The sequence below is a fragment of the Pongo pygmaeus genome, chromosome 23 (genome assembly GCF_028885625.2).
Source record: "Pongo pygmaeus isolate AG05252 chromosome 23, NHGRI_mPonPyg2-v2.0_pri, whole genome shotgun sequence".
NCBI lineage: Eukaryota > Metazoa > Chordata > Mammalia > Primates > Hominidae > Pongo > Pongo pygmaeus.
The window spans coordinates 48,456,998-48,480,687 of record NC_085931.1 but is presented as its reverse complement, the minus strand read 5'-3'; the positions used below and the strand labels follow the sequence as shown (position 1 = coordinate 48,480,687).

At 56.8% G+C, this 23,690-nt stretch overlaps 2 protein-coding genes across 5 annotated transcripts in view; both read left to right on the top strand.

The window, feature by feature from the left end:
* CARD10 (caspase recruitment domain family member 10) overlaps positions 1–1,348 on the top strand; it is a 30,815-nt gene extending 29,467 nt beyond the window's left edge. For all 3 annotated transcript variants that reach the window (XM_054469861.2, XM_054469859.2, XM_054469858.2), the window contains one exon: positions 319–1,348. In XM_054469861.2, coding sequence (XP_054325836.2) covers positions 319–553 — 235 coding nt within the window. In that variant the 3' untranslated portion in view covers positions 554–1,348. The remainder of the gene's footprint in view (positions 1–318) is intronic.
* A 3,909-nt stretch (positions 1,349–5,257) lies between these two features.
* Positions 5,258–22,951, top strand: MFNG (MFNG O-fucosylpeptide 3-beta-N-acetylglucosaminyltransferase). Of its 2 annotated transcripts, XM_054470101.1 has the most exons (9): positions 5,258–5,745; positions 11,315–11,363; positions 11,785–11,887; positions 12,590–12,743; positions 15,114–15,199; positions 17,342–17,507; positions 19,505–19,590; positions 21,999–22,086; positions 22,697–22,941. In XM_054470101.1, the coding sequence occupies exons 1-8, from the start codon at positions 5,491–5,493 to the stop codon at positions 22,063–22,065; spliced, it is 966 nt and encodes a 321-aa protein (XP_054326076.1). In that variant the 5' UTR covers positions 5,258–5,490; the 3' UTR covers positions 22,066–22,086; positions 22,697–22,941. The 2 variants fall into 2 exon arrangements, with proteins under 2 accessions (XP_054326076.1, XP_054326075.1); XM_054470100.1 differs by having other exon boundaries at positions 5,259–5,745; positions 21,999–22,951.
* Positions 22,952–23,690: the final 739 nt, after the last annotated feature.

The window sequence follows — 23,690 nt, the reverse complement described above, 5'->3', positions numbered from 1 at the left end:
TCTCTCCCTCCCCCCTCCCCCAAGTCTCCCTCCCCGCCACCCCTTCCTTCCCCGATCTCCGTCTCCCTTCCCCCTCTTTCCCTTCCCCCTCCCCCTCCATCCTCCCTCCCTCCCCCCTCCTTCTCCCCCCCTCCCCCCCCTTTCTCCTTCTCACCTACCTCTCTCTCTCTCTCTCTCTCCATCTCCTTCTGCCATGTGTCTCTCTTTGGTTGTCCATCTTATCTCTCTGACTCTTCCCCCTTTGTCTGTCCCTCTCTCCCTGTCTCTCTGTCTGTCTTGGTCCCCCACTTTGACCGCTGCCCACTCCTCTCTTGGCAGGGGTCTGCTGGGCCGGCCGGGCTGGCGGGACTCAGAGCTGCTGCGGCAGTGCCGTGGCTCAGAGCAGGTGCTCTGGGGGCTGCCCTGCTCCTGGGTGCAGGTGCCCGCCCTTGAGTGGGGACACGCAGAGGAGCTGGCCAAGGTGGTGCGCGGCCGCATCCTGCAGGAGCAGGCCCGCCTCGTGTGGGTGGAGTGCGGCAGCAGCAGAGGCTGCCCCAGCAGCAGTGAGGCCTGAGGCTCATCTGATACCTGCAGCTTCTTCCCAAGCCAGCGTGGACCCTGGTGTCTGTGGTGAAGCTGGGCCCTCCCACCCTGAGCCTTCCTAGACCCTTGGACTCTCAGATGCAGGGCTCTTGGCTCTGGCCTCTCACCCCCAAGGCTGTCTCTGGCCCTGCCGAGCCTGCAGGAGCCCCGGGACAGAGCGCCCACCCCCCTCTATTTGCTGCTCTGGGCCTCCCCACCTGTCCTGGGGTCTCCACATTCCCACTAGTGGGTCTCATGTGTGTCTGTGTCTTCTCCTTAAACACTCGCCCTGGAGTCTGTTCTCACACCTGTGTGCAGGTTTGCACACTCAAGTTCTCACGGGCAGGCTCAGGTCTGTCCCGCTGCCCTGGGCACGAGGTCTCCTGATGACCTGGGCCTGTTCTGCTCCCAGGAGCCCCGAGCCCGTTACCGCGTGACCCCCACCATCCAGCTCACTCTCCTCATGGATTCAGCCATGCATGGACTGGGGGCTTCCCTGGCCCACGGTTACCTGTGCCCCTCATGTCTCCTCACGTGGGTGTCTGTGGTTCTCTCCTGTGTAAATGTCACGCCCCACCCCTGTTTCATGTGGGCACTAACACGTGTGCGTTCCTGGTGGGCACACACAGTACCGTGCCTCACAGGGCCCATTCCCTGCCTATGCCTCCCTCTTAGGGGGCCGAGGAGGGCAGCTGCTCTGTCATGAGAATGTACGGCCCGTGGATGATTAACGGGCCTTTTTCACTTAGAAGCTGCACATTATGGAACATTAAACACTTTTGTCATAGATGCTGGTGGCCTTCTGCTTGCTTGTATCCCTGGCCTGGGCCCCCGCCACTCTCCTCATTTGTCTCCCAGCTCAGGCGGATACCACCACCTTTCAGGTCCCCGCTTGCCCGTCGGGAGGGTCAGATTTCCCGCCTGCCTCTTCCCAGAGCCGCCCGCCATCTGTACTGGCGTCACCTTACCTGCCCCTGAATGACCAGAGGAAGGCCCCACAGATGGGCCACCCCAACGCTCAGCCCTGCCCACAGCTGATCATCAGAGGAGTGTTCCCCGGAGCGGGGCACCAAAACTGGCAGGGTGTGGCCTCCGAATGAAAGGGCCTGGCTGCTGAGCCCAGGAGCTCAAGAGCAAACCCTTGGTATGCACGCAGGTTCCTGAGACAGCTCTACTGGAGAGAGGATGGTTGCTCCCACTGGGAGCAATCCAGGCAGCCTTACTGGAAGAGGTGCCACTTGAGCTTGGGAGTTGGGATTCCTTTCTTCAAGAACCACTTATTGGACCTACGTGTCCAAGTGCAGGTGACTGTCCTCAGCCACAGTGATGAGGCTGGGCAGGCCCCTGGGGCTTGGGGTGTGGGTGTACTAACTAGGTAGGGTAGCCTCAAGGGCGAAAGCTCAGAGGCAGTACATGGGTTGGATCTGGCCACCTTGGATGGAGTCAGAAAGGAGGTTGGGAGCGTAAAGGAGCTTGGGCTGTGCCCTGGAGGCTGTGGGAGCCTCTCAGGATGTGGGAGCAGGGCTGTGGGAGTTCTGGTTTGGAGTTGACTTAGAGAGGGCTGAGGCCAATTGGAGTAGGGGGCGGGGGGCAGGGGCAGTGGAGGAGAGAGGAGCAGACAGGAAGGAGGGGCTGTGTGGCCTCCAGGGGTGGGTCTGGATCTCCATGTTTGACAAGAAAAATGCTTAAGAAGGGGTCAGGGCTGGGGATTTGGCGTGGTGGGTGGAGAAGGGAATGGGGAAGCTGGGAGAAGGGATTGGGGTGTGGATCGGGGAGCCACAGCCCCATCTTTACTGGGAAGAGACAAGGAGTGGGTGTAGGGGAGAGGTGGTGAGGGTCTCAGAGACTGGACCACGCAGGATGACGGTGCTTGGGTATGAGGCCAGGGTGGACGGTGGGCCCAGGCTGTCCTGGGAGCCCAGAGAGCCTTTCCCAGGATGGAGTGCAGGGAGCACAGGGCACTGTAGTTTGGTTGAAAGCCAAAGCTCTGGTCAGCCAGGTGACCCTGGCAACTCGGATGGCCTCTCTGGGCCCATGGCCCTCCCCTGTGGAGTGGAGGCCCAGGATGGTGGAGTGAGCATGGAGGTACGGATTGGCCATGGCTGGGTGAGCACGTGTGGCTGGGGCTGAGCCATTGCTTGGGAAAAAGCTCTTCCCACTCTCTCCATGACAGGGTGTCTTTCACAAGGTGCAGATTGGACCTGGAGGCCTGCCAGTCTGTCACCACTGGGGTAGGGGCTGGAGAGCTGGACCCTGAGTGGCAAAGGCGGTGCCCTGGGGGAAGGGCAGCCTCCCTGCATGGGCGTCAGCGGCAATGCCGCTTTCTACTCCAGGCCTTCGCAGGTGTTGACCCTCCCATCCCCCCAGCCACATCCTCCCCACCGCGGGCAGTGGCAGTGGCCTTTCAACTTACCCTTAGCTGTGCTCCTCTGCTCATGTGGTCCCTGCCTGGGCTGCTCTCCCTGCCTGAATCTTCCTGAGCTTTGAAGCCTGGCCGAGATACTACCTCCGTGAAGCCCACAACCAGGTCCTCCCAGCCCTTGGGACTTCTCCTGGCCCGTGCCATGTTCTGCCTTGTGGCAGGACGAGGGTGTCTGTGTGGCTATCTCTCGATGTCTGTGGCTTCCTGGGCATGGAAACTGGGCTGTGTGCATTTGGGTACATGAACCTCCCCCTGCCCCACAGTGAGCCTGGCCCAGTGCTTGGCCTGGGGAAAGGCAGGGGCCCTGTGACTTGGCTGCCTTTGCCTGTTCCCTGTGTCAAGCATCCTTTCTGTGGGGTGGAGAAGCCCACTCATCCTGTAATCGTCGCCAAGTCATATTTTTGTCCCCATTTTAGAAATGATGAAGGTAACTTGCCTAGAGTCACACAGCCAGTGAATGGCCCAGTTGGGATTTTTTTTTTTTTTTTTTTGAGATGGAGTTTCACTCTTGTTGCCTAGGCTGGAGTGCAGTAGCGCCATCTCGGCTCACTGCAACCTCTGCCTTCCGGGTTCAAGTGATTCTCCTGCCTCAGCCTCCCTAGGAGCTGGGATTACAGGCGCCTTCCACAATGCCTAGCTAATTTTTGTATTTTTGGTAGAGACGGGGTTTCACCATGTTGGCCAGGCTGGTCTTGAACTCCTGACCTCAAGTGATCTGCCTGCCTTGGCCTCCCGAAGTGCTGGGATTACAGGCGTGAGCCACGGCGCCCAGCCCCCAGTCAGGATTTAAACCTGGTCTGTGGGGTACAGAGTCTGGGATCATCACCAAGGCTGGCATCATCACCATTCTGAGAATATGGCCTGTGAAGCGGCCTGGCTAGGGGCTGGCCCATGAGAGGGTCATTCAAAGGGTTGGTTTCCCCTTCCTCTCCCCCAGATGTCCTCATGCAGGGTTGAGCCTGGCAGGGCCAGTTCCCTTCGCCAGCCACCTGGTACTTTGTTGTGTTGAATTAACATTGATTGAGTTCTTGTCTGCCGGTCACTGTTCTAGGCACTGGGGATTAGGGACTCAGTGATCAAAAAATAAATCCTGCCCTGATATTCTCATGAGGAGGAAAGAAACTAAGTTAAACATACAGAATGTTGGAAGATGAAAAGCGTGATGAAGAAAACAGTGAAGTGGCTTGAGAGGGACAGGCCTGGGGGGCTGGGAAGGAGGCGGTGAGGGGTTGCAATGTTAATAACGTGGTCAGGGAAGGCCTCACAGAGATGGTGACCTTTGTGTAAAGACCAGAAGGGAGTGGGGAGTGAGACGTGCAGGTCTCTAGGGAGGGGCCCAGGTGGGAACAGCAAGTGCCAAGGTCCTGCGGCCGCCACGTGCCTCGGCCAGCCGGGGTCCCAGGGTCTGGAGTGCAGCAGGGTGAGTAGCAGGAGATGGGGTGGGAGTAACTTGGGGGCCAGCTCACGCAGAGCCTTATGGCTGCTGTGTGCTTTTTGGCTTTGTTCTGAAGAAAATGGGAGCCAGTGCAGGCTCTGAGCGGAGGAGGGAGGAGGTGTGAGTGAGCTTGTGCGAAACAAGATGGAGGTGGTGGCTGGAGAAGGCCCTCTGTCTGTGCACTGGTCAGGTGCTGGGAGAGAGGCAGCTCCAGAGACTGCGGAGTGAGGTCGGGTATGGGCTGGGGCACAGCTGGACAGGTGCCCTCAGGGGACCTCCTGTGAACTAGATGAGGACCAGAGACCTGGGTTCTGCCAGCTCTGCAGCTGAGTTGTTGGATCGTTTTTGCTCATTCTGTGCCTTTGTGCCTTATGTCTTCAGCTGTAAACTGGGAATGACAGTCCCAGTGCTGTTGTGAAGACTACAGGAACTGGGCGAATAACTGTGGGAGCCCCAGAGGTTAAGAGGTTATCACGGAAGCCTTCCTGGAGAAGGGAACCCTTAAGCTTTGAAGTCCAGATAGAATTCAGCCTAGTGGAGGGAATGTGGGTGAGGCTGGTGGAAGATGGGAGAGCACCCCGGAGGAAACCTGTGAGCAAAAGCTGGGGGCTGGATGAAGCAGGACACCAAAGTAATGGGTGTTGAATGGGCCGGACGGTGCTGGAGGACCCTCCCTTCCACCGGGCATGGAGGGTCTGTTGTGACTTCCTCCCACCGCAGCAGCTGGCACAGCCAGGGCTGCCCTTTCTGCTGGTGCCTCCTTTCAGCCGCCTCTGTCTGGGGTTCCCTTAGTCTGGCCCCGCCCCTCGGGCTAAGCGGGGCGGGGCCAGGCGGCCCCGGAGGCTGCGGCAGGCCGGACCGCAGGAGCAGGTGGAGGGCTGGCGGCAGTCAAGATCGTGCTGCCATGGCTCAGCCTCTGGGTCCAGAGCCTCAGCTCCTACCTCTTCCCTCCTTGCCAGCCCCTGATGCCTGCCAGGCTTTTGCCTCTGCTGGAGCCCCTGCCTGACCAGCTTCCCCTCCCTATCTGGTTGGGATTTGGGGGCTGAGCTGTCTGGGGTCCCAGGGCCAACCAATGCAGTGCCGGCTCCCGCGGGGCCTGGCTGGAGCCCTCCTCACCCTCCTGTGCATAGGGCTCCTGTGTCTGCGGTACCACTTGAACCTGTCCCCGCAGCAGGTACAGGAGACCCCCGAGCTGAGCCAGCCGACCCTGGGGACCCCTGAGCTACAGCTACACGATGTCTTCATTGCAGTGAAGACAACCCGGGCTTTCCACCGCTTGCGCCTGGAGCTGCTGCTTGACACGTGGGTTTCCAGGACCAGGGAACAGGTGACAAGTGGGTGACATTGGGCCCTGGGAGTGGCCCCTGGCCTAAGGGGTTCTCAGAGGGCTTTCTACTGGGCTGGGGTCCCTGACTGCCTCATGGGAAAAGCTGCCCAATACCTGCCTAATCTGGGATCCTCTTCCTCTCTCCTTCTTCCGGGCTTTAGGGGCTGCCTGCGGCCCTGCCTGTGCCCTGTACTGGTCCTGACTCCAGGTGCGCCCAGGTCCTACTGCTCCACCACTTTTGGGGGCCAGGCTCGGCCCCTGCTCCAGGCTCCCGGGTCCCTCCTGGGGATTATTCTATTCCTAGCTTCTCCCGTGGGGGCTTCACTCCTAGCCACCCAGGCCCAGCCTGGCATCAGGGGTAATGGGGGTGTTGGGCAGCTGGGGTGGAGACCTCCAAGAGGTCCTGGCCCTGACCCGTGCCCAGGCCAGGCTGTCCCACCCAGGCCCTAGGTGCTGTCCTGCCCAGGCTCTGAGGATGGAGGATGGGGGGAGAATGTCTAGGTGGGGTCTGTCCTTGGGGGAGGCATCCCTTTGGCCTTCCCAATAGCCCCTGCCGCTGTGTCTCTGTTGCCCCGGGTGTGCCGAGGCCGCCATGTCTGGCCTCCTGCGTTGGCTTCCTGCAGGTTGCTTCTGAGGGAGGGAAGGAGAGCGCATGCCATGAGGGTGGCGGCTGAGGCAGTGGTGGGCCAGAGGTCGGGGAGGCCTGCCTGGCATGTGGGATTGTGTGTGTGCGCGTGTGCTCACACGCACGGAGCTGGAGTGTGCTAGATGTGTGTGACAAGAGGCATGTCTGTCACATGGCTGTGCGGCTCCGGCGAGCCAAGTCCCTTCCAGCCCTTCCCCTCCTCGCATCCAGTATCTTCCTTAAGCAAAGTTAGTGATGTCGGTGTTAGGGACCGTTGATGGGGGAGGTGGAGAACGGGTACACACACACACACACACACACACACACACACACACACACACACACACACACACACACACACCCATCCCCTCTTTGGCGGCTGGCTCAGTGGGAGGAAGTGACTGAGTCTTTGGAGATAGTTGAGGCCTCCTGGAAGACCAAAAGGAGGCGGAGAGGATGGCTGGCAGAGGCCAGGCCCTCCTGGGGAGGGGCACCCTGCCCTGATTTCTGCCCTTGTACTCGGGATTAACTCTTCCCCAGCTGGCCCCCAGCACCCCAGCTCTTCTCTGGGCCCCACACGGCTTCTCATCTTGGGGAGATCCTGGTTCTTCCTGCGGAAGCCGCCAAGGCGGGCCCTCCCGCAGGCCTTCCTGTTTATGCGTCTGTGTACCCGGGAGCGTGGCCTCACGTGGCCCACGGCCCTTTCCTGTCTTGTCTCCATCACCGCGGTGGCGCCCTTGCCCCGGATGAGGAAACTGAGGCCAGAGAGGGGGAAGTGCTGGCTGGCGTGGTGTCACGCAGAAGGCCTGAGGGGACAGAGCCCAGTGGGACCTAGAACGTTGCTCCTGGCTGGGTGCTTTTCTCCCCTGCTGAGACTTGGGAGCCCTGTGAGGCCTGGGTCACTGGGCTACAGGAGAGGGTCCTTGGCCTTCAGCCTGGGCGGCTGTGCCTGGCAGTACCAGGCCAGCAGAGGCAGGCAAGAACAACCCCTTCCATGTCCCAAGCTCGATCCCACATGTGAATCAGGCGATGGGGTGGGAGTGGGTGTGCTGGCAGCTATGCCGCCGCTCAGGGCTGTAGACCAGGCGAGTTGCTTGTTTCACCCCCACAGTAAGCCCCAGAGATCGGCTGTGATGGCTGTGATGTTCCTGCCTTACAGTGCAAACACTAAGCAGGGTTTGGCCGAAGTGGAAGATGAATCCAGTCAGCCGGACCCAAGGGGCGAGGGGCAGACTCTAGAAATCTTGTCCTTGAAGTTGAAAGAAGGAAGGATGCTGAGATGGAGGAGGAGGTGGGAGGACAGGGAGGCCCTCGCTCGCTACCCCACGTCTCTCACCCTTTGGCTCAGTTCTCTCTGTGACCTCAGCCAAGGCCCTGCCCTTTCGGCCCGCAGTTTTCCCATCTGCACAGGGCAGGAGTGTCTGGACCAGGCCTGAGCTGGTTAACTGCAGCGCTGGGCGCCCGCCTGGCTGGTTAAGGGCGGTCGGGTGGCAGGTGGGCCTTGTGGCAGGGGCTGGGACTCGTGTGCTGGCCTTTGTCCTGGGCTGAGGGGGTGGGCTGGGGGAGGCGGGTTTTGTGCTCAAGGGGAGCCTTTCTCCTCCCTACGGTCCCCTCATTGTGGGGAGAGGTGGCAGCAGCCCCACCACTCCCCTCCTCTGCAGCAGATGGTCCCCGGCCACCCCTCCCCTGCCCCAGCAGGCTGTGTGTCCCTTTGTTTCCCGCGGCTGCCTGTGAAGTTTTCACCATTGTCAGGTCCCCTCCTTAAACAAGTCAAATGCAGCCCTTGGCTCTGAAGAAACTCTGCCCATCGCTCTGTGCCAATCTTAGGATTCCCAGGGACTGAAAGCACCAGCCTCACTGCCCTCTCCTGTGCCCCCGCCCCCTCTGGACCTGGACTCCCCTTCTCGGCTGTCTCCCTCACTCTGTTCATGGCTGCTGGTGTTTTGTTTTGTTTTGTTTTTTTGAGACAGAGTCTCACTCTGTTGCCCAGGCTGGAGTGCAGTGGCGCGATCCTGGCTCACTGCAACCCCCGCCTCCTGGTTTCAAGCGATCCTCAGCTTCCTGAGTAGCTGGGACTACAGGCATGCGTACCACGCCCGGCTAATTTTTCTATTTTTAGTAGAGATGGGGTTTTGCCATGTTGGCCAGGCTGGTCTTGAACTCCTGGCCTCAAATGATCCACCTGCCTTGGCCTCCCAAAGTGCCTGTTCTCTTGCTTTATTCAGGCTTACTAGATCTTCACTGGGAAATGGTCCTCAGCCCATTTGGCCATGCTCCAAGCTTGAGAGTGCTTCACTATCTGGTGGCTGTTTGGTGGCAAAAGTTTGTCGAGGGCAGGGCAGGAAAGGCCTGGCTTCTTTTATAGGATCCCTTGAGGCTGTGTTGAAAACAGACTTGGGGTGGGGGCAGGGAGCAGGGGGGCCAGGGAGGAGGGCCTGCAGCAAAGTGGGCAGCAGGTGACGACAGTGGCGGGGACTAGGTGGCCGGGCGGGCTGGAGGGAAGAGCAGCATCCCAGACGATTTGGAAGCTGGTGAGCAGAATTGATGATAGGCTCGGGGAGAGGTGTGAGAGGAAGAGAGGAGGAGCGGGGAGTCTGAGGTTTTGGGTCCCAACCAGTGAGAGGGAGGAACAGGTCTTGGGGAGAATGGGGGCTCAGTCTTGATGTGTTAAGTCCCCAGGAGACGTCATGGTTTCAGGGGATTTGACAGTTTGGAGCTCAGGGAGAGGCTAGGGCTGGTGGTGTCCACGAGTCTCCAGCTCCATGATGGTATTTAAAGCTGAGAGGCTGCATGGCGTCACCGACGGAGTGGGCTTCATGGAGAAGCAGACCAGGGCCTAGGCTTGGACCACCAACATTTCCCCCTGCGGAAATCCAGAGACCTCCAGCATTCGCTAAATCTGACGGTGGGAGACAGACCCCAGGGAGAGAGGCTCAGAGGGTGGATGCTGCCCAGGCCTTCCTGAGGAGAGCCAGGTGCTGGAACAAGGAGACAAATTGGACCCAGCCTGTGGCCTCCAGGATGCCATCGTCTGGTGGAAGAGACGGGGAGAGAAATTTCTGTAACCAGGGAGTTTTGCTAACTGCTGTTAGTGACAGGAGAAACAGAGGGCTGAGGAACACATAGCAGGGGCCCCTAAAGTAGCTGCAGGGGTGTCAGGGAAGGCTTCCTGGGGGAGGTGATGCCTGAGCTGGGAGCTAGAGGGTGGAAAGAGGGCATAGCGTGTGCAGAGGCTCAGAGTCGTGCGCGCGTGCGTGCGTGCGTGTGTGTGAGAGAGAGAGACAGAGAGACAGAGAAGCCCCAGGGGTAGACAGGTAGTAATGAGATCAGACTACATCAGGCAGGGTGGCCAGGTGGCCCCTCACAGGCCACACTTAGGGAGGCTGGCCTTTATCCCAAGAGTAGTAGGGAGCCATGGAAGGTGTTAGTGGCTGGTGGTGGAGGTGGGTGTTATCCGATTCTGGTCCTGGCAGGGAAACATATCTGAGGGAATGAGGCAGAGTCTAGCAATAGTCCAGTGAGAGGTGATAGTGGCTTAGAAGCAGGGCTGTGGCCACGGGCCTTGGGAGACAGCCTGGCTCCCTCCTGCCCCTTCCTGTGTCAAACCTGGCCTCCTGGCCTCCTATGCCTCAGTTTCCCCTGAAATACAAGTAGTTGAGCCTGACTTCACTGTCAACTCTTCCTTGCTCTTTTACACACAATCTTGTTTTATTCTCACAGTCACTACTATCCCCCTTTTGTAGATGGGTAAACTGAGGATCAAGGCGGGGACTGTTCTGACCTGAAGGGTTAATTCCTGGAAAGGAGGGAGGGGATTGTGGGTAAGCAGAGGGGAGCATTGCAGTTGGAGGCCCTGAGCGTCAAGGGAGGACAGGGTTAAGCCACGAGTGTGGCCCCAGTGGGGGCTGAGAGAGTCTGGGGGCTTTAAAGAGGTGGGACACTTGGAAGGGGTCCAGAATTGTCCTGAGTCCTGGGCCGGGCAGTCCCAGGGCCGGGGAGGCCCTCAAAGGCCGTTGATGTGCTCACTGGATGAGAGGACCCACTTGGGCAGCTGAGAAGCTCTGCCATGTTGGGCTGGGCGTGGAATGGGAAGGACACCAGTCCCCAGCCTGGCTTGTCTTTGTCGCATCCATGTACTTCCTCTACCTCTCATTCAGAGTTTGAGTTTGGATTATGTAGGGGCTGAGCAGCTTTAGCTGCCTGGGAGGCAGTGGGGAGAGGTCCAGGTCCTGCAGGTTTGAATCTCAGCCTGGCACTTGCCAATCCTGGTCCATCACTCAGCCTCCTTTTTGTCGTCTGGGAAGGGAACAGATGACAACGCCTGCCTTGTGAGGTTTGAGGGTCATTGGAGGAAAGTACATGTCCAGCCTGGGAGAGCTGGACTGGGTTGTGAGGCAGCATTTCCGAGACGGCTTGCACAGGGGGTTTGTGTGGCTGTGAAGGTGTGACGTCTCCCTAGTGGCGTGGTGTCCCAGGGTGTGGGCGTGGGTCTGTTCACATAGAGTTTGTGTCCTGATAATGGGTTTAAGGTTGTGTTATGTGATTGTGGAGGAGCCGAGTGCAGCTGTGATTGTGTGTGTGTGTGTGTGTGTGTGTGTGTGTGTGATTGTGTGTGTGTGTGATAGAAGAGGGTGAGATGCTGCCCAGGTGTGTGGCTGTGGTTGGGTCCCTGTGGTGCTGCTCCGGAAAGGGGGTGAATGTATGTGTTTAGACTGTGGGCTGTGTACACCCTGAAGTTGTGTGTCTACAAAAGCTGGGTTGTATGTGTTGTATGTTGTCCTAAAGGAGCGTGTGACCATGAGAGGGGTGTGTCTGTCACTGGAGGAGTACAGAGTCCTGTACAGAGTCCAGACCCCTCCAGGGGCCTGGTGGTGGTGGGCTGTGGATTGGTCTGGGGTGCCCCTTGGGCCGACGTGAGTCCTGACCCCTTCTTCTCCTTCCTAGACATTCGTCTTCACCGACAGCCCAGACAAAGGCCTCCAGGAGAGACTGGGTAACTCTGCCCGGCCTGGGTGGGGTGGGGGACTTTAGCTGTTGCCCAGGAAAGCTGGGGTGGCTGTGCCCTGGCCTGAGGGTTCCCAGGAAATGGGCTGCCCACCCTTGGTATGTGGAGATTCCCCTTTGCCCAGGAGGGAAGTGGGCCTCTTCCCTGGAAACTGGTGTGGGTGTGGGTATGGGGAGGAGCTGTGCTGGACAAGGCCCTGGACACCTGAGTCCCAGCCCAGCCTGCTGTCCACTAGCTCTGTGGTCCTGGGCAGGTCTGCCTTCCCCAGGTCTCAGTGTTACCATATGTAAAATGGGAGTAGGTGGGCTGCTCCAGCCTCCCTGTAGCCCAGCCTTGCTCTGTATTCTGTGTTCAGGGCTATGAAGGGGGGACCTGGGCAGGGTCCCCTGACTCCTCCTCACTTCTCCAGGGTCCCACCTTGTGGTCACCAACTGCTCCGCGGAACACAGCCACCCAGCTCTGTCCTGCAAGATGGCTGCTGAGTTCGACACCTTCTTGGCCAGTGGGCTTAGGTAAGTGTTCCTGGGTCTCTGGGGATAGGTGTGGTCTGGGCCCAGTGAAAATAACCCCTGGGCCTCCTGGGGTCCGACTTCAGCCCGCACTCCTCTAGCAGGCCGTGGGCAGATGGCCGGGAAGTCCAGCTGGGTTCCAGTCCTGACATTCAGGATTGGGTATGTGACCTTGGGAAAATGACTTTTTTTTTTTTGAGACAGAGTTTCGCTCTTCTTGCCCAGGCTGGAGTGCAAATGGTGCGGTCTCGGCTCATTGCAACCTCCGCCTCCCGGATTCAAGCGATTCTCCTGCCTCAGCCTCCCAAGTAGCTGGGATGACAGATGCCCACCATCATGCCCGGCTGACTTTTGTAATTTTAGTAGAGACGGGGTTTCACCATGTCGGCCAGGCTGGTCTCGAACTCCTGACCTCAGGTGATTCACCCACCTTGGCCTTCTAAAGTGCTGGGCTTACAGGCGTGAGCCACCACACCTGGCCAGGGCGAGTGTCTTAACCTCTCAGTCTTGGTCCTCAACTGTGAAGTGGGCACCCTCCTCACGAGCTTACACAATATGCAACTTGGCACAAAACAGATACCTTAAATGTCAGCCTCTCCCACCCCTACCCCCATTCTGTCACTGTTGACCGACTGTGGGGGTGCTTGAGGACCCTGGCTTGGAACCCTCCCCAACAAGTTCACTGTCCCCGTTTCATCCCTACAGGTGGTTCTGCCACGTGGACGATGACAACTATGTGAACCCAAGGGCGCTGCTGCAGCTGCTGAGAACCTTCCCGCTGGCCCGCGATGTCTACGTGGGAAGGCCCAGCCTGAACCGGCCCATCCACGCCTCAGAGCCACAGCCTCACAACCGCACGGTGGGTCCCTCTCCTCCTCCTTTGCCCCTTGGCCTGCTGATCCCAGGGCCGGGCCGGGCCGGTCCTGGTGGTGGGGGTGTGCTAGAGAGGTGAGAGGGGTTCTGGGTTTCAGGTTTGGCCCCATGTGGGTTTGGGCTGGTAGCTTCCCCTCTTTGACCCTCAGTCTCTTCCTCTGTGAAATGGGGAGACTGAGATCATGCAGTCATGGCACAGACACAGTACATAGTGAGGCCTCCGTCCCCCAGGAACCACGGCTTGTCCTGGTCACTCAGGGAGCATCCAGGTGAGCTGAGGCTGCATCACACCACAGCAGGGCTCCCAGCCACCTGGTGTCACCATGTAGGTGTGCAGGTTGTTAAAATGCTGGAATGGCCAGGGGCAGTGGCTCATGCCTGTAATCCCAGCACTTTGGGAGGCTGATGTGGGTGGTTCACCTGAGGTCAAGAGTTTGAGACCAGCCTGACCAATATGGTGAAACCCCGTCTCTACTAAAAATATAAAAATTAGCCGGGCATGATGGCAGGCGCCTGTAGTCCCAGCTAGTCAGGAGGCTGAGAGAAGAGAATCGCTTGAACCCGGGAGGTGGAGGTTGCAGTGAGCTGAGATTGCGCCACTGCACTCCAGCCTGGGCGGCAGAGCGAGACTCCGTTCCTCCGTCAAAAAAAAAAAAATTGCTGAATACTGTGGGGCTGGGTGATTGATTGCTGCTGCCTGAGCCCTAGAACCCTTCCCCACGTTCCCCTCCTTGGGCACCCTCTCTCTCCAGACACCTCCACTAGCCTGTGACTGAAGAGTTGACACCTGGCACAACAGGGGGCTCTGTACCCGCCTCAGTTCCTGACCTGGATGGACACTGATTTGGGTTGCCAGATTCATTAAACAAATAAATCAAAAACCACTACATCCAGTTAAACTTGACTTTCCAATAAATAATGAGGAAATTTTTAGTATAATATGTCCCAAATATTGCATGGTTCTCTCCCTGTCCCCAGGGCCCCCTGGGCATCAGGTGTTAGAGTGGTCCAGGCCCTAGGGCTCCCTTGGCTCCAGGAAAAAGGCGGGTCGGGAGGTCCCTCTCTAGAGGCAGCGCCTGGTGCAGGAGCTGGGCACACAGCGGGGCTCAACCTCCCTTCCCAGGTCACCATCTGCTTCATTAGGAAAACCAAGAGCAGAAAACACACAGCCTTAATTATCAGTAGCTAATCAGCCTCTGAGCCTTAATTAAATTCTTCTGGGCCCTAGGGCTCTGTGTATGAGTGATTCCAGGGGAGCCAGGAGGTCCCCCAGGCTCTCACACCACTTCGCTGCTGGCCACTCACCTCTGCCTAAGCAGTTTGCCTCTGGGGTGGAGAACTGCGCGCTGGAGCCTGACTCCCTGGGTTTACACGGCAGCCCTGCCACCTCCTGGTTTTGTGACCTTGATTGAGGTCACCTCACCTCTCTGTGCCTCAGTTTCCTAACCTGTGAAATGGGTAATAACAGCCCCTACTCAAAGAGTGGTTGTGAACACAGAAGAAAGAATGAAATGAGGTCATCTCTCCAAGTCCTTGGAATGAGACCTGGCACGAAGTCAACACTAGAAAGTGTTAGTGATCTGAGGCCGGGCGCGGTGGCTTATGTCTGTAATCCCAGCACTTTGGGAGGCCAAGGTGAGTGAATCACCTGAGGTCAGGAGTTTGAGACCAGCCTGACCAACAAATAGTTAAACCCTGTCTCTACTAAAAAAATACGAAAATTAGTTGGGCGTGGTGGTGCACGTCTGTAGTTCCAGCTATTTGGGAAGCTGAGGCTGGAGAATCGCTTGAACCCGGGAGGCGGAGGTTGCAGTGAGCAGAGATGGTGCCACTGCACTTGAGCCTGGGCAACAGAGCAAGACTCTGTCTCTAAAAAAAAAAAAAAAGTGTTAGTGTATTTGTAGTGGACACAGCCCGACCTTTGTTTCCCAGCCATATCTTTCCTATGCACACTCAGGCCCCATTAACCTAGGCCCACCTCTGTGGCCCAGGAGAGCAGGTGCCATGTTTGGCAGCCCCTCCCAACCCACATGGAGTGAGGTAGAGACCTTTCTTAGGGGAAAGGGGCACGGTGGCCGGGTGAGTAAAACAACACCTATTCCCTTTAACTGGAATTCAGCTGGACTTGAGTCTGATCAGTGACCTCACCACTCATAATGAACTATGTGACTTCGGGCCTCTGTTTTCTTATCTATAGAATGGGCACAATAATGCCAGGTTGTAGCAAGACTCTCGTGAGATTCAAAATAAAGGGCTTTTAAGCCATGCTGGTTGGGGGTGAAGGGTGGCCTGGCTGTCCCTTTTCCCCACAACTGCCACCAGGCTCACTCTGCCCCTTGGTCCTCCTCTCCCTCAGAGGCTGGTACAGTTCTGGTTTGCCACTGGGGGTGCTGGCTTCTGCATCAATCGCAAACTGGCTTTGAAGATGGCTCCGTGGGCCAGGTAAGCGGAGACCCAGGGATGGGCAGGAGGGCGGGGAGGGGGTGGCGGCTGGGGTACAGGAGGGGCCTTTGCAGCAGGAAGGACTTTGAGAGTGAGCTCAAGAGAAGCTGCTCCTCATTCGCGTGTGTCACAGAGCGGCAGTTAGTGGTGAACAAGCCACCTGCCACCTGCCCTCAGGGGCTGCACGACCGAGTGCATGACATGCCACTCACAGGCAAGTCATGTCATCTCCAAGAACCCCAGTCCCCCCGTCTGCACATGGACCTGATAATACAGTGGCCAATGGTGTGGTAAGGGTTAAATGAGAAAATGTCTGGGCTGCCCTGGTAGTTGCTATTTGCTGCCTTTTTCTGACTGGTCAATGCCATAGGGGAGGTGAAGGCCAAAAGTAAGGGTCTTCAGAGGAGGGAGAAGGGTCTTCTGGGTGAAGGAAGAAGGGAAGGCTTCCAGGAAGAGGTGGTATTTGAGCTGGGACAGTCCAGTATACACTGGGCCATCTAAGAGAGATAATATTACTCCTAATATTATAAGGGGATCTCAGGGGTAGTGGAGGCCGAAGTGTGGTTGGGGGTGGGACACTGGTGTTCTAGAAGTGGCAAGGCCTGGCCTCTGGAGGTCTTTCCGGGCTGTTATTATTATTAACAGCACCATCAGCAGCCACTCCCTTGTATCGAGGACTGACTCTGAGCCAGTTCTGTGCTCCATCAAGAGGATCACAACACCTGGGGGAGAAGGTGGCGTTAGCCTTGTTTCTAGATCTCAGGCAACTGAGGCGCTGAGATTAAGCCAGTCTGAGGTCAGCCAGGTTCAAGGTCACTCAGCTGCTGGGTTTGGCTCCAAGGTCTGCAAGCCTTGCTACTACCCAAGCCTGCCCTGCCTTGCCCTGGCTGGGAGGGGCCCCCCAGGTGATTCATACTGAACAAGAGCGGGCTCATTGTCCTGGGGCATGTCCACAGAACTGTGTGTGTACACATGACCAGGGTCATCTGTGTGCCTGGGGTGCCCCCACCCAGACTTCTGCCCACCTTTAAATTACCTTTGTGTGAATTAGAAAAAGCCCCCTCCCTCCAACTCCTGCAGGTGCAGCTTGAGGGCACGCAGGCTGGGGAGGGGAGTGCAGGCTGAGGAGGGGAGTGCAGGCTGGGGAGGGGAGTGCAGGCTGGGGAGGGGAGTACAGGCTGGATTTCCGTACCCACTTGCCCCTTGGCCAGGCATTCGGGGCACTGGCATTAATGGGGTGTGTGCAGCCAGTTGAAGTCCTTGCCTGGGACTCTGTTCCTCTCTCTTCTCAGCATTGGCTGACTCCAGCCCATCCTGCAAGACTCTGTTTAGGTGGCTCATGCCTGTAATCCCAGCACTTTGGGAGGCTGAGGTGGGTGAATCACTTGAGGTCAGGAATTTGAGACCAGCCTGGCCAACATGGTGAAACCCTATCTCTACTAAAAATACAAAAATTAGCCGGGTATGGCAGCGGGCACCTGTAGTCCCAGCTACTCGGGAGGCTGAGACAGGAGAATCGCTTAAACCCGGGAGGCAGAGATTGCAATGAGCCGAGATTGTGCCACTGCACTCCAGCCTGGGCAACGAAGGGAGACTTAGTCTCAAAAACAAACTAACAAACACAAAAAAGCTGCCACCTCCTCTGGGAAGCCTGCCTGATTCTCCCTATACCCCCAGGCAGCGTGCTTCCCTCTGACTTAGCACCACTTTTTGAAAGACCTGCTCTGTCTCCCTCCATAACAGCGGCTGCTGTTGAGGGCAGGAAGCATTTCTTTCTTATCTCTGTTTCCTCAGCCCTAGCATGGTATCTGGCACCAGCAATGAATAAATGAGTGAATGAATGAATGACAAGACAGGGAAAGAAGGAAAGGCTACATTTATAAAGGGCATCACCTTCCCATTCCCTGTTTAATCCTCACAACAACCCCATGAAGATACAGCCATTAGCATCCCCATTTCATAGAACAGGAGACTGAGGCTGAGGCTGCCCAAGGTTCCTGACTTGCTCAAGGTCATACAGTATGCAGGAGGCAGGTGCTCTGCTCTGCCAGCTTGTCCCAGTGGAGGGCCTTTGTGGGGTGGCCCACGGCTCTGGGTGTGGAGGGCCTGGGCCAGTGTCTACAGTCTGGCTCTGTCCCTCAGTGGCTCCCGTTTCATGGACACATCTGCTCTCATCCGGCTGCCTGATGACTGCACCATGGGCTATATCATTGAGTGCAAGCTGGGCGGCCGCCTGCAGCCCAGCCCCCTCTTCCACTCCCACCTGGAGACCCTGCAGCTGCTGAGGACTGCGCAGCTCCCAGAACAGGTGAGCTGGCCTTGGGGCAGGTGGCAAATGGGAATGGGGAACCAAAGGAACATGAGGTCCCCCCAACCCTCCCTCCTGGCATTTGAAAGAAACCTGGAACTCCAGATTATGGGTCTTGGCTGTTCCCTATTGATGGGGAAACTGAGGCCTAGGGTGGCAAAGGACCCCCTAAGGGTACACAGGGACTCAATCCCTTCACCTCTAACCCTCAAGGATTAGCATTTGTGAAGCTGAAATTCTTTGATCTGGTCCTCAAATGCCGGGAAGGACCTGAACAAATGAGATGAGCTTGTCTTCAGGTTCCCACCACCCTGCTCCCCACCCATACTTCTACTCAGTCTTCCATCCTCCCCACATTCCTCCCGGGGAGCCCAGCTGGCCCTTCTAGTTTTACCCGTTGGGAGCCCCCTCCTTCATCAAAACTCCCCTATCCATTGCTCAGTGCTGTTCCTGCCAACCCTGAGGTTACCGGCTTGGAATGGGTCTTCGGGGGGATGCTCAGCATTATGTTATGCTGGGGGAGGAGGGGGACCCCATCCCACCACCTGGCAGGTGATACAGTCCAACTGGCTCTGCCTCGGAGAGGCTGCCCTCTCACGCTGTAGATGGTCCTGGCTGGGAGCGTCCCCAGGATCTCCTGCCCAACAGTGTGACAGAAACTCAACATGGACTGGCTAACCTGAAAAGGAAATGGTTGGCTCACGTAACTGAGGAGCTCTCCCCCAAGTTGGCCCATCCTCAGGCGGACTCAGCCCTCATGTTGGCAAGATGGCAGCCCCAGCTTTCCCCCCACTATTGGAGGAGAGCGCCTCCTTTCTTCAGATCCCAGGGCTGGCGTTCATTGATTTGATGACTGGGCTTGGGTCACGTGACCCATCTCCTACCAGCACCTGGAGTTAGTGTTGATTGGCTAGGCCTGGAACTGGGGTGTTGAGGTTGGTCCCATTGGGATGGCAGGGCCTGAAACCAGGAAAGAGAGGCAGATTTGAGGCAGCCCAAACCAGGGCACCCTAATGGTTAGGGTATCCTGAGTACCCACAATGCCAGGCACCACGCTGGGATCCTTCCCTTCTTTTTATTTTTTGAGATAGAGTCTTGCTCTGTTGCCCAGGTTGGAGTACAATGGCACGATTTTGGCTCACTGCAACCTCCACCTCCTGGGTTCAAGTGATTCTCCTGCCTCAGCCTCCTGAGTAGGTGGGACTACAGGCACCCGCCACCATGCCTGGCTATTTTTAGTAGAGACAGGGTTTCACCATGTTGGCCAGGCTGGTCTCGAACTCCTGACCTCAAGTAATTCACCTGCCTCAGCCTTCCAAAGTGCTGGGATTACAGGCATGAGCCACCGCACCCAGCCACCCTTGTTTAACTTTCTGGTTCCTCACAATATTCACATGAGGTGAGTACTAACATTCTCCCCATTCTATAGATGGGGAAAATGAGACCCAGCGAGCTGAACTGACCACGGCACACAGCTAATATGGGGCAGAGGGGCACTGGAACCCTAGCTGGGTGGTCCCTATGCCCACAGTCTTTAACCACTGTGCTCTACAGCCTCTGAGCTGAAATCATGATCCATGTTGTCACTGCCTGGTGGAGTAGAGGCTCCGGGTGAAGAGGGATGTGTCAAGGCCCTCCAGTGAGTCTCAGAAAACCTCCATTCTAGTCCAGGCATGCAGCTTCCTGGAAAGCTGCCTTTTCCTGTTGAGCCTCAGTTTCCAAATCTGTAGATGGGGGTATTGTTCCAGCTTCTCAGGGGAGCTCAACTCTCGAGGGAGCAAATGGGATTAAGGGCATGGCAGTGCTCTTCCAGCTGTGAAGTGCCTTGGGGCGTGGGGTGGGCTCCTTAGTGAAGCTCCCACCACCAGCGGGGAATTTCAGGTTCCCTGGCAGCTTTCCCTGCAGCTTAAAACCCCTCCTCCACCTGTACCAGGATGCTGCCCCCTTGTGGGGATCCCCAGTGTGACGCCCCAACACTCTTCTGTCTCCCTGCCCAGGTCACCCTCAGCTACGGTGTCTTTGAGGGGAAACTCAACGTCATTAAGCTACAGGGCCCCTTCTCCCCAGAGGAGGACCCCTCCAGGTGGGTCTGGGGACTGGAACCTTGGATGGGAAGAGTGGGGCTGGGTCCAGGCATCCAAACATGGGGGAGCTGGGAGGGAGCGGAGTGGGACAGGCTTTGGTGGCTGACAGCACAGAGCTAGGAGTGGAGGGAGTGGATTTCAGTTTCTGACCCTGCCACTGGCTTGCTGTGTGACCTTGGGCAAGTGTCTTGCCCTCTCTGGGACTCAGTCTCCCATTAGTAACACCTGGAGGCTGGCCATGATGGATCTGAAGAGCTTTCCCAGCCTCAATCCTTGGGTTCTTTGGGAGACCCTGGAAGGCTGAAATGCCTTCCCTCAGCACAGGCAACGCTCTCATGGTGGAACTTCAGGCTCTGGTGGGGAATTTTTATTTTATCTTTTTTGGACTCATTGTTTCTTTGATACTCTTAAATGCTTCTTTTAGGCAGGTAAAGGGTTGGAATAATGCCTTCTAGTTCTGCCCAGAACTGGCCACGGGGAGGTGGGCCACCCAAATCTGCTCCTGACTGGTTTAGAGTAGTCTTGGAGCATAGCCTGTGATATGCAGCTTCCTTTCCACACACCAGCACCTGCCAGCTGTGGCTTTTTTTTTTTTTTTTTTTTTTTTTTGAGATGGAGTCTCACTCTGTTGCTCAGGCTGGAGTGCAGTGGCACAATCTCGACTCACTGCAACCTCTGCCCCCTGGGTTCAAACGATTCTCCTGCCTCAGCCTCCGAGTAGCTGGGATTACAGGCGCCTGCCACCATGCCTGGCTAGTTTTTGTGTTTTTAGTGGAGGCGGGGTTTCACCATGTTGGCCAGGCAGGTTTCGAACTCCTGACCTCAAGTGATCCGCCTGCCTCGACCTCCCAAAGTGCTAGGATTACAGGCATGAGCCACTGCCCCCGGCCCAGCTATGGCTTGTGATTCTGGCCAGGGGTGGCGGGATGGGGGTGGAGAGGAGTTGGGGGAGGGGACACATGGACTCTGGGCCTATCAGTCCAACCCCAGAACTGATGCTTGACCCCCTCCCAGCATCTCTGCCAACTGATAGGCTGGCTTCACCTTGCATGCCTGCAGCCACGGGGAGTTCCTCCCTCCTGTGGCAGTCTGTTCTACCTCTGGGCAGCTGGACTAGCCCCAACCCTTCTATTTCCATTTCTGCTCCTTGTAGTGACATGCAATGGGTCTGGGAACTGGGGAAGGAGCCCTGCTCCTGCCTTTGGGGACTGAGCAGGGACTCAGGGAAGTAACGAGTAGAGGAGGGCATGGGGTGAACTCTGGGCCCACTTGAGTGACAGAGACTTGTCCAGAGGGAGTCCTGGGGTACGGGGAGTACAGGACACTGTGTGTGTAGGGGATGAGGGTGAGTATGCAAGTATAGGCTGTTATAGGAGAGTAAGTCAGAGCCCTGATGTTGACTGGGGTGTAGGGGCTGGCCGGGGAAGGCTTCTCTGAGGAGGTAACGTGAAGGACCTGAAGGGCTAGCCGGAGGTCGCTAGGAGAAGAGCAGGTGGCAGATCGCTCCCGCAGAGGGGACAGCATATACAAAGGCCCGATAGCAGGAGACAGGCCTTGACCTGCTCAAGGTAGGAAAAGGAGACTGTGTGACCGGAATGTGGAGAAGAGGAGGGAATGGTGTCAAATTTGGTTGGGGACATGGCAAGGGCCTCTCCAAGGCCTTTGTAGGCTCTGTCTGGATGCTTGTGATGCTTGGAGGAACCAGGGCCCCTGGCCCTGATGTTCTTCAGTGCTGCCTGTCCTGGGGCAGAGGGCTCCTATGATGCTGAGGGCCCTTGCGGCCAAGGCTGCGTTGAACAAGTTGGATATTACAAGGAAACAGAATTTGGCTTGATATAGGGACAAAAATTCAAAATTCCAAGATGAACGAAGCTGCCTTCTAATAGGATGAGCTTCCCATCAGCAGAAGTGTGTAAGCCATAGCTATACTGACAAGAGGTTTAATTTCCTTAAATTTCCTTAAAGCCCGAAGATTCTAGAAGTCATAGATTACTGCCAAATGGGTCTGGAGCCACCTAGAGATTCAGATGCATGTAATTAGATGATTGGCCTCAGCTGAGGTCTCTTTATGGCCTTTCTGGCTTTTGAAGTTTCTCCAAACTAGCGGTTCTCAAGTGGGGGTGATTTGTCTCCTAGGGGACATCTGGCAATGTCAGAGACATTTTTGATTATTATGATTCAGGAAGATGCTACTGGAATCTTGTGGGTAGAGTCCAGGAATGCTGTTAAATATCTCGCAAGGCACAGGACAGCTCCACAACAAAGAATTCTCTGGCCCTAAGTGTTAGTGGTGTTGAGGTAGAGAAACCCTGCTCCAAACCATCTCTGTGGCATGTGTCCACCTAGGAGAGTGGGCAGAGAGCAGAAGTGGGGGTGACCATCCTGTCCTTTTCTGGTCTCTCTGCAGGTTTCGCTCCCTGCACTGTCTCGTCTATCCAGATACACCCTGGTGTCCCCAGCTGGGTGCCCGATGAACCCTGAACTGCTGGGCAAAGGTTGGGCAGAGACTTCTGGGTGTGCCTTGGCTCCCAAGGTGGCACTGTGGGTCCCTGGCAAGTGTCTTGTGATAGGCAGTCCCTGGCAGGGCCTTCGGGTGGTTGGCAAGCCCAGGATCTGAGTGGCAATTGGCACTGAAGGCACCCCAGGCCCTGGGAGGTGAGTTAGACAGCCCAGGGGACCAGATGGACCAGGTGGTGGCCAGAGAGGCTCCAAGGGCTAGACTCCCTCAGGAGGCTGAATTGAAAAAGGGCAGGGGGCACTTGAGCTGGGCTGGGGCTCAGGGGTCCTAACCCTTTAGGCAGTGACATGGCCGTTGGCCCTGGCTAATGTCTCTCAGTCATTCCCCTGGGGCTCAAGCGCTGGGCCGCCCACTCCTGCCTCCCTCATCTGTGTCCCGAGTTCCTGAAGGGACACGGGTGGAATGATGGCAGAATCCAGGGTCTGCAGCACCTGCTGTTGTTGCCAACCAGTCTCCCAAAGCTCCTTGCTCCCCAGCCCTTGCTAACAGGACCCGATTTTGTTTGGAGCCTCAGCATGCCAGGGCCCAGATGATGGAGCATAATGGGTCCCAGCCAATTGTGATGATCCTTTTTGCTCATTTCCCAGCCTCCCTTGCTGTTAGGGGCTACCATGGGACCAGCTCTGGCCAGAGGGAACTAAGCAAATCCAATAGAGATGTTTCTGGGGGAAGGTTTTGCATGCAGCCCACTCCCCATCTTCCTGCTGTAAATGTGGGTGTGATGGCTGGATCTGGGGCAGCCACCTTGCTACCATGAAGGAAAGGCCAAGACAATCATCCACAGCTATTCCCTCCAGCATCTGGTTCTGTACGAAAATTAAATGCTTATTTGTTTAAGTCTCTCGTGGTCCAGTTTTCTGTTACATGCAGCCAAATTTTTCCTGACGGGGTATGGTCTTTATCTGTCTATCACAGTGGAGATGGCGGTCACTTTTGGTGGTGTGACATGATGTGTGCAAAGACCATGTTACAGAGCCTGGCACAGAAAAAGGAAGGGCACAGTGGATGGTGACTGTTACTAGTGTGTTTGTGAGTCATGGTGTGTGAGGTGGTGCACAGGTGTGTGTGTGTGTGTGTGTGTGTGGCATGTACCTTCTACATGTGTCTATGCATAAAGATGTACATGTGGTTTCTTTTTTTTTTTTTTTTTTGAGACAGAGTCTCATTCTGTTACCAGGCTAGAGTGCAGTGGTGCGATCTTGGCTCATTGCAACCTCTGCCTCCTGGGTTCAAGCAGTTCTCCCAATTCTCCTGCCTCAGCCTCCTGAGTAGCTGGGATTACAGGCGTGCACCACCACGCCCAGCTAATTTCTGTATTTTCAGTAGAGACAGGGTTTCACCATGTTGGCCAGGATGGTCTTGATCTCCTGACCTTGAGATCCGCCCGCCTCGGCTTCCCAATGTACTGTGATTACAGGCGTGAGCCACCGCACCTGGCCTGTGGTGTGTGTTTTTGTGGCTGTGTTGCACATGTGTACATGATGTATACATGTGAGCATGTGTGCTGTGAGGTGTGGAGTGGTTCCTCCTTTTCTCTGCCCCCAGGGCCTGGGTTGGGGGAGGTCAGAGAATCAGGGAAGG